The sequence below is a fragment of the Phalacrocorax carbo genome, chromosome 11 (genome assembly GCF_963921805.1).
Source record: "Phalacrocorax carbo chromosome 11, bPhaCar2.1, whole genome shotgun sequence".
Taxonomy (NCBI): Eukaryota; Metazoa; Chordata; class Aves; order Suliformes; family Phalacrocoracidae; genus Phalacrocorax; species Phalacrocorax carbo.
This window is the reverse complement of record NC_087523.1, coordinates 16,122,517-16,138,734: the sequence shown is the minus strand read 5'-3', so window position 1 is coordinate 16,138,734 and position 16,218 is coordinate 16,122,517. Positions and strand designations below refer to the sequence as shown.

Sequence of the window (16,218 nt, the reverse complement as noted above, 5' to 3'; positions counted from 1 at the left end):
GTATCTATAGTCAACATCATATAAAATAAACCAAGATTTATACTCAATTCTAAGATTTTTTCTTAGTTTCTTATTTTTTTTTACATGGAGTATATACAATATATACAGTAACTTTTCACTGTGTTTGTCAAACCAGCCTGATTATACCCACCAGGCTTTAGCTTATACATACAAATATGCTAAAAGTGCAAGACTTAATTAATTAAAGCTGCCTGTGTTTTCAGAGGTCTGGAATTGTGTGGCCTATATTTTTATATATAGATATACACATATATATATATGTATATTGAAAGTATATATATCTGCATATCTATATATTTGGAAAGAGAGAGCGAGATAGTATATAGGTGCTTGTGTACTAGAAGACCTCAGAACATTAACAGGTCAACACCGACACTGGAGCCCAGTCCCAACGCAGGCGGCATCTGTCACGTTCCTACCCTCTGCTTGTCACCACTGAGTTGTGCTTGTGGTTTCCTGTAAGCACCTGGGGGTGTGTGTGACCCAAACCCGCCAGCAACCCTCAGCTCCAAATGGGTCCCAAAAACACAGGTCATAGCTAACACCGAGGTAAACAAATACAAATCAACCTGAATAAAGAGATTTATTTATTCGTCTTTTTTTTTTTTTGAGAGTGAGCAACAATGTAAGGCAAAAATCCCATGGCCTGGCTCAGCTTTCCTCCAGCCTGGAGGCAGACGGAGCAGGGACCGAGCAAGCCCCAAAAAGGGACTGTGGGATTTTGTCCTTTGGAGCATGTCTGGAAAACAGCGCCTGGGACCACGCAGCCACCCACCGCCCGCCCGCAGCTAGGCAAGCGGCTGGGGTGGACACTGGGAATAAGGGGCACATGATAAAGTGCATTTTTAGATCTCTTGTTTCAGCAAGGCCAATCTAACATGTAAACACCTTGCAAACCTCCTGTGCGCCTGCCAGAGAGGCTGCAAGCAGGGGCAGCGGTGCCAGCACCTCCCCACCAACCCCCCCCCCGCCCTCCCTGTGCAGCCCAGCGCTGCCATCAGAAGGGCTGTGTCCATGGCACAGCCCCATCCGGCACGCCCGCTGCCCCCAACCCCCTTCTCAACCCTCTTTGCTGGACTTGCTTTTGAAGCCACAACAATGCCAGAAAACTACTCTGCCTCGGCTCCCTTTCTACCAAGGCCTGTTCAAAAAAAACCACCCCCCAAGCCCCTGACCCCAACCACCACCTCCTCTGAGATACATTTGATTCATACCTGCCACGGCTGGGCTCGTGCACGGTGACGGGGCACTGCAGAACAGCTGTGGTGGTGCACTGGGGAGATGCAGGTTTAATGGGCAAAACAGGGAGATGCACGGCCTTTCCCTGCTGCCAGCCACAGCAGGCCACAGACTGCCTACAACAGTGGAGCCCTAACAGAAACGTGTGTGCTTGCCTCCCCCTAACGTTATGTACCAAGGCTGGGGGGGGAACCAAACCACAAACCAAACCACCACCCCCCCCAAAAATACAGCAACCCCTCCTGCTCCACCTCCTGCGCAACCCTACTGTCTTGGGATGGGGAAGGGGAGACCCTAAAAGTAATAGTGCTTTCTAAAAAATAATATCCTACCTCAAAGGCTCAGTGCTGGCCCTTGCCACAGCCCCTCACGTGATGCTGCAGCACAAACTGCCTGGGGCAGGAAAGACACCCCCCCCCCGCCCCACTCTCCCCAGGACCTGGGCTCTAAGAGCTAAGGGTTGAGGCTGTTATTTCCACTCCACATCATACAGCAAAGGCCGGTGCTCCACGTCCCACTGCCAGCAGTGAGGGGGGCCTGGCCCATGGCTCTGCTGTAGCCACAGTTACTTGTAGGGGTCTGAAATGGGGAGGGGCAGTTCAGGCTGTGCCCACGGCAGCTGCTCAGCCCCCCTGGTGCCCAGGGGTTGTGTGTGCCGGCTGGGCCCCAGCCAGGGGCTGCACTCGCAAGGCACTAGCCCCGATATTGTAACCCCAAGGGTAAGGGCTGCCGGGCACCTCCTTGCATCTCTGCTACGGCCCACTGTGCTCCCCAAAACACTGCTCGTGGCCAGGAGGCTGCACCTCCCCTCTGCCTGCTCTGCCGCAATCCGTCACCGCTGGCATCCCCGGGAGGTGTGCGCCCAAACACCCCAGCCAAAGCCAACCCGTGCTGATGCTTTTGCCAAGGGAGGGGCCCTGGGGAAAGCTGGGGGCTTGCACAGCTTTTATTCTCATGCCCACCCCTGCCCCAGCCAAAACCCCAAAGCAGCCCCGTGCCTCGCACCAGTCCCGAGAAAGCTGCCGGCCGCCGCGGGTGCCGCGCTGCTCCGTCAGCCTGGCCTCCCACCACCACCCCGTGCAGCCCGGCACATCAGAACCCCGTCCCCTTCCTCAGGAAAAACCCGGTGGGTGGGAAACAGCCCCTTGCGCAAGGGGGCCGGGGCACGGCCGGGGCAGGCGTGAGTCACGCCAGGCAGCAGGGAGGCCGCAGCCAAAACAAAACCCGTCTTTGGGGCAGATCTGTCGCGCTCCCGGTTCGTTCCTGACCGCTCCGGGCAACTCGGGCTGCAGGAACCTGTTTCAGTCAGGCTGGAACAGTCAGGCTTTTCTGCCCCTGTGCCACTGAGCCCACGCGCTCACGCCTGGCCCCAAAGCTAGTGAAATCCTCCTGGTGCTGCCGTGCAGAAAGTGTGCGTGGCTGGTGGGGGAAAGCGAGCTAGCTATAGATACAGCAATAGCTAGAGATATCTAATGCTGTAGCTATAGATATATGTACCATTAGCTATACCTATTTTTTTGCATGCTACCTTTCCCACTTTTCTTGAAACACAGGGCTGCTTGGGGTCACTCGTGCCAAAGGCTGTGCCATCAGTAAGCACCAGTGTCGAGCTGCTGCAGTGGTGCAAAGAGCCAAGAAAGCGGCTTGCACAAGACAAAAAGCAAACAAATGCAAAAAAAAAAAAAAAAAAGGCAAAAAAAGCACGCTTTGCTTGGATTCAACAGAGTTTATGAACTAACCCGTCCCTACACCTTGCTCTGACTGCCAGAGGGAGGTTTGCTGCTAGATGGACCTAGCCCTAACTAATCATTTTCTTGCAAACTTAGAGTAATGGCCTAACCCATCTCCTTCATTCGGGCTCTAACAGTGCCCAAAGTTAGTACTCAGCTACTAATGCCTCAAAAATGTACATTTTCATTTTTCCTTTGGAAAGACACAAACAGCAGGGACACTTAATTATACACCCACTGAGGAATAAACTGTTTTCTCAATTCATAAATATAAACTTAGAGTTAAAAAGTGACAATTTACAAAAATACAATTTATTGCTGACCCTATGGGCTTGTAACAACGCTTGTGTCATTGTGACCATACGTATCAGGTTCACCAAATTGAAACATGACCCAGCAAAACCACAAAGTTTGCCGTCATATGCTGTTCTATGCTTGTTTGTTTGTCTTCATGTATAGGAACATATACAACTACGTCACTTGAAACAAAACAATCAAAAAAAGAATGAGTAAGGATTCTTTGTAACCTAAAAAATATTTGGTTACAGGGAGTAAAAATCATATAAATTTATCTGCACTTGTTAACCAAAATAAAATATGACAAATATCTTAGCTGCGATGTGAGCTGGTATAACAACAGTAAGAAATTCAGGCAAAAGTGGTGTTATGTAAATTAGCAGCATTATCCAATCTCCTGGAAAACAAAAAGTTGCGGGACTGAGGTATAGAAAAAAGGAAAAAAAAAATCCACAAGGGACCTACTACAGCGAAAGAAGTTATGTACATGGTAATGCAACGGCGTCCTGCGGACCGGTACAGTCTGTGTATGTGCTCCAAACGCTGGGCTAAATTCACAGTGACTTTCAGCATTGAAGTCCTGAATGGAAAAGGGTTTTCTCCATTGCAAAGCAATGTTCGTGGCGACCTGATAAATAACCGCCCTGCAGCCAGAAAGCCATGGCCTCCCAGTTGCACTGCTGTGCTGGGCAAGAGCACGCACGGCTGCTGGAGCAGCATCACGGACCGGCCGCGTGGAAATCCCAACCAACAAGGTGCCCCGGAGCCGTCTGTCCCCAGCGGGGACCGTCCCTCCAGCCACCACCTCCCCCGTGGGGCCCGACCTCACCCATCCCGTGCTCTGACGGCGTCGTCCTCCCCTCCGCATGCGCCCAGGGCGCCGAGCAGCTGCAGCCATGGTGGTCCCTGCCTCCCGGACCCGGCGTTCAGGGCAGCTGCATCTCGGGCAGGTCTGGCAGGTTGCAGGCCTGGCCCTGCGCGTGGCGGCTCTGCTGCTGCGGGTGGAGGAAGTAGCTCAGGGGGTTCTGCTGCGAGGTGTTGGGGGGCTGGAAAATGCGCTGTGTCGGACCCGCAGGCACCGGCTCGGGACCTTGCATCTGTTGGGAGACACAAATCCGACAAGTCAGACCTGCCCTAACACCCATCAGCTCCCTCTCTTGATGCAGGGCTGGTGCTGAGGCTCATACCCAGGAGCGTGAGCACCAAGTCCTACAGGTAACCCCCACCCATTGAGGATACAAGTTGTGGCCAAGTGGCTTGGGAAGCTGGTGCTGCCATCAGCACAACTAGCAATGCCTGGCGAGTATGGAGGGGTAGCAGGCCCCATCTGTCCTACCAGTCCCACAGGGAGCCCAGCAGGAATGGAGACCTTCAAAAGCTCCTTGGATGTGATGTAAAATCTGCAGGACATGCAACTTCCATTTTCCATGGGAAGGACCTTCAGGCAACCAATTAAGAGGCCATATTGTGACCATGTCCATGTACCACCCCATGGCTGGTATCCCAAAGGCCTGGACTTGCTGGTTCACACCCAGTTAAAGGCACTGTGGCACCAAAGCCTGGTTTTCTGTTGCTCTGGAGCTATTAATCTCCCCCAGCATCATCATTTTGCTGTCCATATGGCTAGTCCTCAGGACTTCAGTGCAGTCCATGAGCACACGTACCCCAAGTGGGGTACTGTGCTTGTGTACTGTCAGCTCACGCCCACATTTGCTGACAACAACAATGCATTCCTTGCTCTAAATCCAGTCCTGCTGCATGGCTACTTTCAGCTGTACCTACTCCTCCTGCTTTGTTTTCGACCGTCGTTGCCTGGAGGACCGTAACTCACTCCTGCCAAGGAGGCAAGCCTTGGAGAGTGCATTACTAAACAATTATTAGTTTCAACAACCCCTCTCCTTGGCAGCGTCACTGGTTTGGCATGCACTAATGAAGCTGTGCTTTGAAAAACCAAAATCACCTTCTCCAGAGATTTGTGTTGTGAAACACAATCTTTTATTAAAAGAAAGCAGTGACGGCAGCTGATAAAAAACCTTGCTGTGCTGAGATATAACAGCAGGAGGCATGTTTTCAAAAGAGCTTATCCCTTATCATGTTTCACATCAACAGCAAGATTTGTACCAGAGTTCCTCTGGACAACAAGCTGCGTTTGAAGACTGGGTATATCTTCTGGACACTAAGTGATAACTGAGTTTCTTAGAAAATATGGCCTTGAACCGGTGCAGAGCCAGCCTAAAAAGGCTGAGCACTTGGGTACGTGCAGATACAACGGGCATGGAGGACGTGCGTGTGCACTGACCAGGTTTGATTAGCCAAAAAACCCAACACAACCCCAAAGCCATCTTTGTGCATCCTCGCAAACCTGTTCCAGCTCCATTACCTGAAGGTAGAGACGGTGCTGCTGAACCTGTTGCTGTGGCCACTGGTGGAGATGAACCGGTGTGTTCGCCTGGTGGGATGGGAAGCTGGTGTGTGGGATCATCAGAGACGGGGAGAAAACGGGCGATGGGGCTGGAGGTCGGATGGTGCTACAGGTAACCGGTTGCATCTGTATTGGGGGAGGCAAGATCTGCTGCTCTGCAACGAATCTGTCACGAGGAGGAAAATAAGATGTGAGAACCCAAACCCAGACCCACCACAGGAGCAGGCCCTGGGGAGCCCAAGTGCTGCAGGAACCGGCCAGGAGCAGGGTCTGTCAAACCACGCAGAGCCTGCTGAAGGCAGGCCCCAGGCTTATGCCTCCCCATCAAGCATGGACTGGAACTGCAGCTGACTAAGGTTTTAAGGCTGTACATCTCCTCCATGACTTGATTAGGGATTTTAAGCTTTACAAATCCAGGAAACGGTTAAAACAATTTTTTTTCAAAGCATTTTAGGTATCACACAGTTCTTTGTAATTAAAAAATATTCTCATTACTTTTTCTCCTAACCACCTGAGCTTTTGTTTCTTTTAAGACTGAGACTGACTGAGTTTGCATGATCATATACAAGTTTTTCAAAGTAATTTTCAGCACCATAAAGTGCCCTGATAAAACACTGCATGGAAACAAGGGCCAGCCAAGACTCACTTTCCTTGCTGCCTGCTGGCACTGCTCTGCGCGGACTGGCCACTGCCGTTGGTGGCGGGCATCATGGCTTGGATAGACTGATCCAACAGCATCCTGCGGTGGAGAAAAACAGAGGGTGGTCAGGGAAGGGAGAGGCCCGGACTCCTGACTGGCAGTCTCTAAAAGCATATCCCTGAAAATCCTCCCTGAAAGCATGCAGACCATCACCCTGAAAAAAGCTAATGAAATAGTATGCTTATTATCACCTTGTCTCATGCACTTGCAGAGGTGAGCTGAAACTTGGTAATGCTTTCATGTAAGAAATATGTTTTATAGATGGTAAGATCTCTAGGGTTTATCTTGTTTCCTTACACAGTATTTCAAAACAGCTGAAGATACCTCCCTGAAAGGTGGCTGAATAATTTGGGGCAGTTATAGATGTTTTATACAATGTTTCCAGTGTTGTATAAAAGAAAAATGGTTTTGCCGTGGCACTTGTCCTATCTGGAGAAAGACACTCGGGAGCTCCAGAGCAAGCAGACACAGTTTTGGGAAAGGCTGTCCCTGCCAGTTTTTCCTGTTCAGTCCCTCTGACAGCAGCAGATGTCCAACGGTTACTGAACTATATGGATAATTTATGGAAATATGGAGAGAAAAGTATTTCAGGTCCCTGAGGGGCATGGTGTGCACAGCACCCTGCTTGCACGCACACCGGGCTCTCCACTAACCCAGCTCTCTGCAGGAGGGAACATCCCTACGCCCTTGCTCTGGCACCCAGAGACCATCACCCCGCCGAGCCCTGCTGTGCCTGCCTTCCCCGCCACCCAGGTATTGCTATTTTCTACCACCGCCATCAGGCCGGTCCCAGCAGGGCTGCGTTTGTACCGGAGGCTCCTGTCCTGGCTGTAGTCGGACTGCGGTTGCCTTTCGCTGCTGTCAGCTGGCACCTGTGCAGCCACTGTGATGGGATGTGTTTGCGAAAACACCACGGGGTTGTTGTAGAGGGGCACTGAAATGCTCATCTGCCCCGGCACACACGTTTGCTGGGCTTGGTTTCCTCTCATTAGGTGCTGCTGCTGCTGCTGTACCTGAAATGAAGACATAGACACCCGCATAAGTTTTTAAAGCTCCCTAATAGAGGGCTAAAATAATTGCTTCCAGTATGCAGATGGGAAAAGGAGAAGGAACAGCGGGCTATTCTCCCTGGACACAGCAGTAGGAACAGTACATCTACTCAGGATGACCGTCTTGTTTGCATTTATTGCCCCTGCATGGCAGGTGCTGGGATCCCCAGCGGTGGGAGCAGATGGTCTCTGAGAAATCAGAGTACAAGGGTAAGAGCATGCAAGGCTCAAGAGAGAAGAGACCAGCTTACGAGAGGAGGAGGAGTGTAAAAATGAAGTCCCCAAGGAAAGAATCTCAGCTGTCCTTTAAAGCAGTAGTTTTGGTGGTTTTTGCTTTTGGACACCTCAATTCTTTCCCAAGGAGATGTGAACATCTACATAGTGGATTTAGGTGTCGTGATGACGAACTTGTTTTTCAAAGCTGCCTTCCAAGACTTCTCAGGCAGAAGACAATTAATCTTTTAAAATTATGCCTACCTCCCCACGTTACAAAGTCACAACTCTTGCTGGCTACGAGCAAACATCATGTTCCCGTCGCAAACAGAAGCGAACGAGAGCCCAGACCTCCCACTCAGTTCCTCCCCGGTCACCAGGATGGCTCCAGTGGTCCCCAGGGTTTGGTGCTTTTAGCCTACCCGGCTTTTAGTTTTTACAGTTGGATGACAGCATTCGCAACTGACTCTCGATACTGATTTTGTAATGCCAGCTATGGAGTAAAACCAGCAGAGGAGATATGCAGGACCACGGGGTGGGGAGATACGGCAGACAAGTATTTAAAAAGCTGGGAAAGGGGATGATGAAGACAAAGAAGCAGCCAGCAACCTGTGCGGCCGTGCCGCAGGGGTCCCTGAGGAATTGGCGCGGTGAGGGCAGGTGGGTGCCGCAGTAGTGCTTCATCCCCGCAAGGCCTTGCTGTTGTGACTTCTTGGCTGTGGTCTGCCTGGGCGTTCCCGGTGCCGGCGGCCTCCTGGGGCTCGGGTGCTGCACATTGTTAAAGACGACAGGGATCGGCTGCTGCATCAGCATCTTTGAATAAAGGAGACATATGAGTTGTTGCAGCTCATACCGTGGTTGTACGGCCTGGGTGATACTGTCTCCGGCTCCCAGGCTGCCTCTATCAGCATATGTAACACTGTAGTGGCAACATCTCTAAATCCAGGGGCAAAGTGAACCATGAATAATAGAAAACCAAATGTTAGCCTGTGCCCAAATATTTATTCAGAGCCGCGACCATTCCAGCTCCATTATGCTTGTTGCATTTTGCAGGGATGGCACTGGGGATCCAGCAGCACTAACCAGCCACCGAACCACCAAGCTTTATGTGCAGGAGGACTTCGGATTGGCTTGGGATTGTTTTTTTCTAAATAACGCAAATTACTGATTCAATACTTAAGCAGATACTGACACCACTCATGTCTCAGGAGACACTACTCCCACATCTGAGGCCAATCTACCAGTTTATCCACAACTCGCTTCTAAATGCTTTTGCCACTGACAATTTTATTACTGATCTACGTGCTCAAAGGAAAAGCAAATGGTTTGTGGGTTTGGGAACACTGGTGCAGTGGGTACCTGCAGGTTGGAGTCCTGCACTAGCTGGAGCTGCTCCTTGATGACATGGAGCTCTTCTTGCTGCGTCTTGATGTCAGCTTGCAGTATGCGTGTCCTCTCCTCCAGCTGCTCTTTCAGCTGATGCATCATCCCCAGCTGGGTCGGGAAATGGTACACCGGCTGTGGGGAATAGAGAACAAGATCACTGGGTAGGACCAGTCCTGCTACTCACATTCATAGTGAATGAGTATGGAGCTGCCTTCAGAAAAATGACTGCTTTTCAGCTTTTGCCATAGAAAATGTGATGCTGACAAAAAATGGCAATTGCATATTTAACCAAAGTACGATTGTACTTCCAGAGCAGCAGCACAACTGGCCCATACTCAATGCTTCACTCCAGATCTTCGTCTGTTCAATTTCTGTGCAGGTGTAGTGTCTGGGCATGGGACTCCCCTGTCCCTTTAGTGTGACACCCTGCTGATTTCGGACCACTTCTGCTTTGTGGCAGACACTGTGTGCTAACCCTTGCCACACCTCCAGGCTGGGTTTTCAGTTGTGCTGCTGATCATATTTGCCAAATGCCAGGCCTGAGCTGGGTTGCAATCCCACCCTGGGAACATCCTTCACACCTATGTTTGCCACCTCCAATCCTTGTATGATAGTCTGAACGTTTACTCCACAGGCCTCATGGTTATGGTTTATGACTCCCACATTTTTCTTGTCTTTTTTTTTTTTTTCCTTTTTCTGGCCTAACTCAAACCCTCCATGACATCCACTTCTACCAGGCGAATAAAACTCTTCAGCACCGTATCAGCCTGCCGTTAGCTGCCAGCAATTCAGAGATGAGCCTTCAGCAGCCCCCAATGGTTTTGACAGACGTAAACCTTCTTCTATTAAGCTGTTTACTTGGGTGTCCTACATGCTCTGTCTCCTCACTGAAATAAGTGGTTGCAGTAATTTGCTTGCAGGTAAATCTCAGTAACAGCAACAAAAAAGGCACTGAAACTTTGCTGCCACACTGGGACCAGCCAGGAAGGAGGTGAGAGCAGTGAACTGGAGCCACCGAGTCTGCCCTGCTGACTGGCCATGCCAGTGCGTTTAACAAAAATAAACCACGTACCATCACAGCGTGCTGAGAGGGGACTGCCGGCTGAGCCGCGGGATGCTGAGGGAGGTGTTCACCAGGGGCGTGAGGAGTTGCTATGGCCTAGAAATGAAAACTTTGCCTTACTGTAGGTCCATAGCACCTCTAGTGCCGAGTTGGTGAGATACCAGCTCATACTGGTGATGAATAAGTGCAGGGCAACTCCACGTGATCTGAGGATGAGTCTGAAGGGAGAATTTGAGCTCCTGCACGCCCCTGGCTAACTGCAAATCCTTGGTGCCAGTATCCATTTTTGGATAAAGGTCATTTCATGTGTACAAACCCCAAGAAAACCAGGCTCATGGTGTGAGAAGGTGTTTGGCCTGGAAGAGCAAACTGAACCCCAAAAGAAGGCAGCCTCTAGCAGCTCTCCGCCGGCTCAGCTGGCCAGCAGCATTCCCCACAGCCCCAGGAAATCCCACGCTCAGGCTCAGCACACTCAGCAGTGGGGACCCAGCCTTGCTGAGGGTGTGATCAAGGTTTGCCGAGCTCATTTCTTTACGGCATCAGAAAGGCTTTTGCTCGCAGGAACCACTGACCTGAGTGCTTCCAGCCGATGCCAGCCGTAGGGCTGCCTTCTCTGCCTGCCCCCCCGGCACCGACGGCCGGGTGGGTGTGCTGGTGTCCGTGTGCCGCGTGGATGACGTAGCTGGAAAAGAGACAGTTTACTGTGAAATGGCAGACCTGTGCTTGGGTACCCTGGGCAAACCTGAACTCCGTGTACACAGATGAGCAGAGACCCAAACGCTGCAAACTGGGTCCCCAAACTGCCCCCCTGTGGTCTCTCTGGCTCTCTGCCTGACTCGCGGGTTCCCTTCTGATGCTAACGCCCCCGATGTTTCAGCCTTCCCTCCATGGGTGTCTCCAGATGAGCTTTCCCACTCTCCCCTGGCAAGTATTTCAAGAAAAGCCCCGAGTCAGCTCCTACCCAAGGCCCCACACAGGCACCGCGGTCACCTCGCTACTGCCCCCGGGGCAGGGGGGACACTCGTGGGAGATGCGTGAAACTGCCAGCAAGGCAGGCAGCCTTCTGCCCTCCTTCTGCAGGGGTTTATCATCAGGGACCAAACTACCCCATCATAAAAGTTTTGTCCGTGAGGTTCGGGGCTCGGTCACATTGATTCAGCTTAGCGAGTCACCTCCTGTCCCCTGAGCCACAGCAAACCACCACAACCCTTAGGTGGTAGCAAACGGAGGGAAAGCTGCTCTCACCTTGGCAGTGGGCTAAGAGGGAGGAGGCAGCCCATGGCTGCGGCTCTGTTGCCATACCATAACTTGTTACAGCACAGCACGTCAGTCCCAGTGCTGAGCACCCGTTTCCCGCCCTGACTCTGTCAACTCCCAGCCGAACCCGGGTATTCCGGAGGCCGCTCTGCCCTCCAGCCCCTTCCTCGCCCCGCGCTGGGCTGCCCCGGCCGCGCTGGCACCTACACGCAGAGTCGGAGAGGGCGGTGTGTGAGGAGCGACGGGAGCTGTGGGACGACAGCGACACTCCCTCCCGGCTGGCATCCTGGCTGCTGCCACACTGCCCCACGTCCAGGTAGCTGCTGTGGCTCTGCGGGGAGCAAAGCACAAGCGGCAAGACCATCAGCAGGAGAGGAGAGCGCTAGAGGGGGCCTCCACCTCACCGACTGCTTGTTTGCAGAGAAAAAATAATAGACGAGGTGTGTAGAAGGCCAGCACTGCAGCACCACACCACCAAAGCCAGTGCAGTATTTGGGCAGCCCCTCAATGTTCACCCTAATGCCTTCAGGTATCTCCATGCAGACAGGACCCTCAGTATCACACCCCAGGCACCCCCAGATTTTGCGTTATTTCTGTCCCAGGACACCCATCTGATAGCAGCAAGTGGCAGTGAAAAGGGTGCCCTGCACGTCAGGCAAACGCTGTGGGGATTGCTGCCTGTGCCCCGCGCTCTGGCGTGCCACCCTCCTGCTCTCCTGCCCGCGGAGCTGTGTGCAAGTGGAAATATGCTTTTATAATTGGCTTCCTTCTGCCTGATTTCTTCAGGGATGTCACAGTTCGTTGGCCGAGGCACACTGGGGAGTGGTAGAGTGGCGGAGGTAGGGAACGAAGGTGGCAGGAGGGGCTGGCTGGGGAATGGTTCATTGCAGAGATGGAGAGAGATGGCTGGGAAGGGGCAGGGACCAGTGGCACAGGGGCATCAGCTGCAGCTCTAGGAGAACCTACAGCAAATGGCTCCTGCTGGGGACAGGTACCGGCAGTGCTGAGAGCTGCAACCCCGCTGGCCGCTCGCTCCCTGGGGAGCTGTCGCTCCTGGCAGGCTGCTTTAGGCAGGAGCCTGGCTGCACATCTGCAGAGGGGAACAGCCTACGCTGGGGAACATTAACAGCTTTGGGTCTGTCACACCAAAATGACAGATGCCACCTGGCACATGGTTTGTGGCAAACAGCCCATAACTGTTGGGCAGTAGGAGACTGTTTCACCTACAAGACGTGGGTGACCACACTGGCTGTGGCACCACCATCCCCATGCTTCCCAGGGAGCTCCCCAGCTTCCCGCTCCCCTCCAGGAGATCAAGCAATGGGAGTGATTGCTCTGCCTCTCCTCCAGCTGCCTTACATCTACAGAGGCAGCTTAAAGTCTGCAGAAAAATATCTCAGCTCTCACGTGGAGAGGGGAAAAAGACACAGAGTGTGCTGTGGTGACAGAGAAGCAGCTGTTTGCAAGAACGGTCCTTGCTCAAGTGCAAAAGGTCTCTGGGACAGCTTCCTCTATACACCCCATAAACGGCTTGTATAAAATAATGTCTGAAGAGCAATGAGGCTAATGGAATGATAATTACACACAATCCACTTGAAATTACTTTGATTACTGATCTTATCTGTAAACTACTGAGAGGAAGAACTTAAAAGTAATTAAAATGACCTTGTTAATTGGGCAGGTGTGTTGGAATGCCAGACTGATTCAAGCCACGGAAATTATTGCTCTGGTCACAATCCGACACTTGATGCAATCCTGCCCGATGGTGTAAACAGAGCTGAAATCCGGAATAAGTGTTCTCCCTTCACTTCCAATCTTTGTCTGAGTATCAGTGACGAGTTGGCATTAACAAAAGAGGTACCATATGGCACTGCCCTGTGCTCAGATCCTCTGCGCCTTACGAACGGTGACAGGTACAGTAATCTAGCCTCCAGCTCCAGCTCTGCTTTTCTGCTTCTGAACTGAGGTGGTTTAACCTATTGTTTGTGTAACAGTCTCAGAAAGATAATGAATAGCAGAACAGCAATGCAGCTGCTGAATTCGCAGTTACATGCCTGAACCAAGATGGGTGGTTTAGAGCCATGCAGTGGAAGGCTTCTTGTCTGCCTGAGTCATAACCCAAATGAAGGTTTTGAAGGAGATGGGAGTAAAGGAAAAGCAGAAGAAAGAACAGATATTTTCCTAAGATTGGTAAGCAATTACACAGTTTGGCTTAAGCACCTACTCATTCAGCTGTGAAGGGACATGGTACCTTTAAAGAAGAGGAAGCCAGTTCAATTGACGACTCTTCAAGGCCAAGATCTCGCCTTCTTTCAGCTCGAACTTCCGCATAACTGAAAAAAAAAATCCAGGTTTTCAGTCTGGATATTGTTTACTCTATGATAACTATCCTACCACACAGGTCACTACGGACTTTTCCTGTTGAGTCACAAGCTTTGCACAGCGCGCGCGCGCACACACACACACACACTCTCTCGTATACAAGGTTCTTAGAGGAACATCATCATACAGCCTTGAAATCTGTGAATAACTGCATATGCTGAATATCCACAGATTAGAAACAACCGGGCAGTGTCCCATTCCCACTGCAGCCAGGACTGCAGAGCCTATATGATTAATTGCACTAATTATTCCAAGCAAAAACGAAGATACTCCTTTGAAAATTTTGGCCCTGGATACCTTCAAGCAAAACTAATTTAAAAGCAAAGTACACTTGGTTATTGAAGACATAATGGGTGCCTTTGTCCTCAGTACAATTTTCCGAAGAAAGGAGATTCCCATTTTCCATAATCAGGCAGAAGAATGCTCCTACAGCTTCTGTGCAGGTAAACTGCCAGAGCAAACGTACATTCCTTTTCTAGCCTGCTGATGATCAAGAGTCAATTTTTTGCATGTTGTATGGCAGCTCAGCGAGACCTACGCCAGTGCCCTGAGGAGCAGGAGGTTGGGTCCCCTCTTTTGCGGGTGCGCGGCGCCGTGCAGCGTGCTACATCAGCGCTAACGTCCCTCACTCCGGCGGATGCTCTGAACACAAACCGACGGCTGCCCAGGCGTCGGCTGCGGGGTGCGGGAATCCCCAGGAATGTGCCTCTAAAAGTGTGTATTTGCTTTCCTTACTATTTTTTCTCTTAAATAATAAAATATTTACAGTAAACAATGCCACATGATTTACCATTGGGATAAATTGGAGAGGATGTTTTAAAGACTCTCTGAGTGCTTGTGGATTGTGGGCACTGAAAGGTGCCAGAATTGAAGGTGCTGAAATGTTAATGGGCCATAACCTTTGTGGGAGGCAAGAGAAGTTGCTGAACTGAACTCACACCATTGCAGGCAATGAATTTTCCTGAAATCATGTTTTAACTTGTGTGTTTCAATAATATATTATAAACCTCAACTATATGAGACAGAACTGAATTTCAAAATCTATTTAGGACTATATCACTATATTTAAGAGGTACTGGAAGCAGAAAGAAGAAACAAATTCATGCACAACAAAGTCAGAGCTTAAAGTGAAGCTGAATTCCCTGAAGGATGGCAGAAGCAACACAACTCAGAAGCAATCCCTCTGTCTAGCATTTGCTTACAGTAACACTTGGCATGTACTTTATATCAGCACACACCGCTCTAACCACTTACACCTGTTTAGAGGTGTAAGGGATTCTCAGTCTGTATTTCAGAATACCCCAGTTTACTAGTGTTTGTTCTTCCAGATGTCTGACATGGAAAAGGGGGACCAGAAAAAAATTCAAATTGATTCCTGGCAGTAAAGAAATCCGCAGTGAGCAATATGTTTACTCAAGTTAATAGAGCAAACCAGTATGTCACTATTTTTCCAGCCCTTCAGTAAATATATTCTCAGTCTTAACACAGTCTTTTCTGAGACGACAGTGGTGATCAAGCAGATTCCCTTCCAGAAGGTGCCTATCACAGAGCGTCCCACACGCGCACTGCCTTGCAGCATGGGTTTGCAACCAAGCACAAGCAGCTTCCCACTAGGGGGGGATCCTGGGCTGGATTTCAGGTGAGGAATACGGCTAGCAGGACAGCAGCTAACTTCAAGTCATACATATTTAAAGCTCTGACCAAAAGGTTTTGTAGGAGGTGTATGATCCCATTCATGCCCGTAAAGCCGTCTGATTCCTAACAGCTTTAATTCTTCCTACGGCCATGCCATCGCTAGAGATAAAAGGGGAATGTAACACACAGATAGACTTGGCCCCCGGTGGCTTCCAGGCCTTTGGCCCGGTTGCAAAAAAAAAAAAAGAGTAATGAAAACATTATGCTTTTCCCCATGTTCCCTGTTGTAATGGTTTTATGGAATTACATACCATCTTAGCATGTCAGTATGCAAAGCAAATATTTGGCTAACACAAAACAGAGCTAGAAAAAAATAAGGGATAAGCACATGGGACATACGTTGTAAAGTGTCTGGGGCTTGCTCCTACCTGACTACCAGGTGCGTGCAAACGATGAACTCGGGTTTGGAATTCCACTGGTGGTAGGTGATGTAGTAGTGTGTCTGCAGCCATATCCACTGCTGGCCTTTGGTCAGGAACCGATAGTAACAGGACTTCCCTTTTCCAAACTGCATCACTGTTAAACAAAAGAGAAGGCAATTTATAGCAAACAGAAACTTCATGGTGCAAAAGCAATTAGAAGAAACACTTGGTCCCGTAGTCCTCTTGCAGTCTGCTACTGCACTGAAGTGGCTCTTGCGGCTTTATAAACATGACAGATGATACCCAGCCACGTACTGAGCTTTTAGTTGTGTTCTTTTCTGCTACTGATTTCTGAAAGTACACTTCGCTATTCCGAGATTCTTCTTAGAACTAATAATTGGC

At 50.4% G+C, this 16,218-nt stretch overlaps 1 protein-coding gene across 5 annotated transcripts in view; it reads right to left on the bottom strand.

Moving 5' to 3' along the window:
• Window positions 1-3,280: 3,280 nt before the first annotated feature.
• Window positions 3,281-16,218, bottom strand: part of PASD1 (PAS domain containing repressor 1) — a 96,136-nt gene continuing 83,198 nt past the window's right edge. For 4 of the 5 annotated variants that reach the window (XM_064463203.1, XM_064463206.1, XM_064463205.1 and 1 more), the window contains 11 exons: window positions 15,823-15,970; window positions 13,629-13,710; window positions 11,585-11,708; window positions 10,693-10,802; window positions 10,130-10,216; window positions 9,031-9,189; window positions 8,281-8,484; window positions 7,220-7,422; window positions 6,356-6,448; window positions 5,668-5,875; window positions 3,281-4,384 (listed from right to left, as the gene is read on the bottom strand). In XM_064463203.1, coding sequence (XP_064319273.1) covers window positions 4,214-4,384; window positions 5,668-5,875; window positions 6,356-6,448; window positions 7,220-7,422; window positions 8,281-8,484; window positions 9,031-9,189; window positions 10,130-10,216; window positions 10,693-10,802; window positions 11,585-11,708; window positions 13,629-13,710; window positions 15,823-15,970 — 1,589 coding nt within the window. In that variant the 3' untranslated portion in view covers window positions 3,281-4,213. The remainder of the gene's footprint in view (window positions 4,385-5,667; window positions 5,876-6,355; window positions 6,449-7,219; window positions 7,423-8,280; window positions 8,485-9,030; window positions 9,190-10,129; window positions 10,217-10,692; window positions 10,803-11,584; window positions 11,709-13,628; window positions 13,711-15,822; window positions 15,971-16,218) is intronic. The other variant, XM_064463207.1, reaches the window with a different exon arrangement.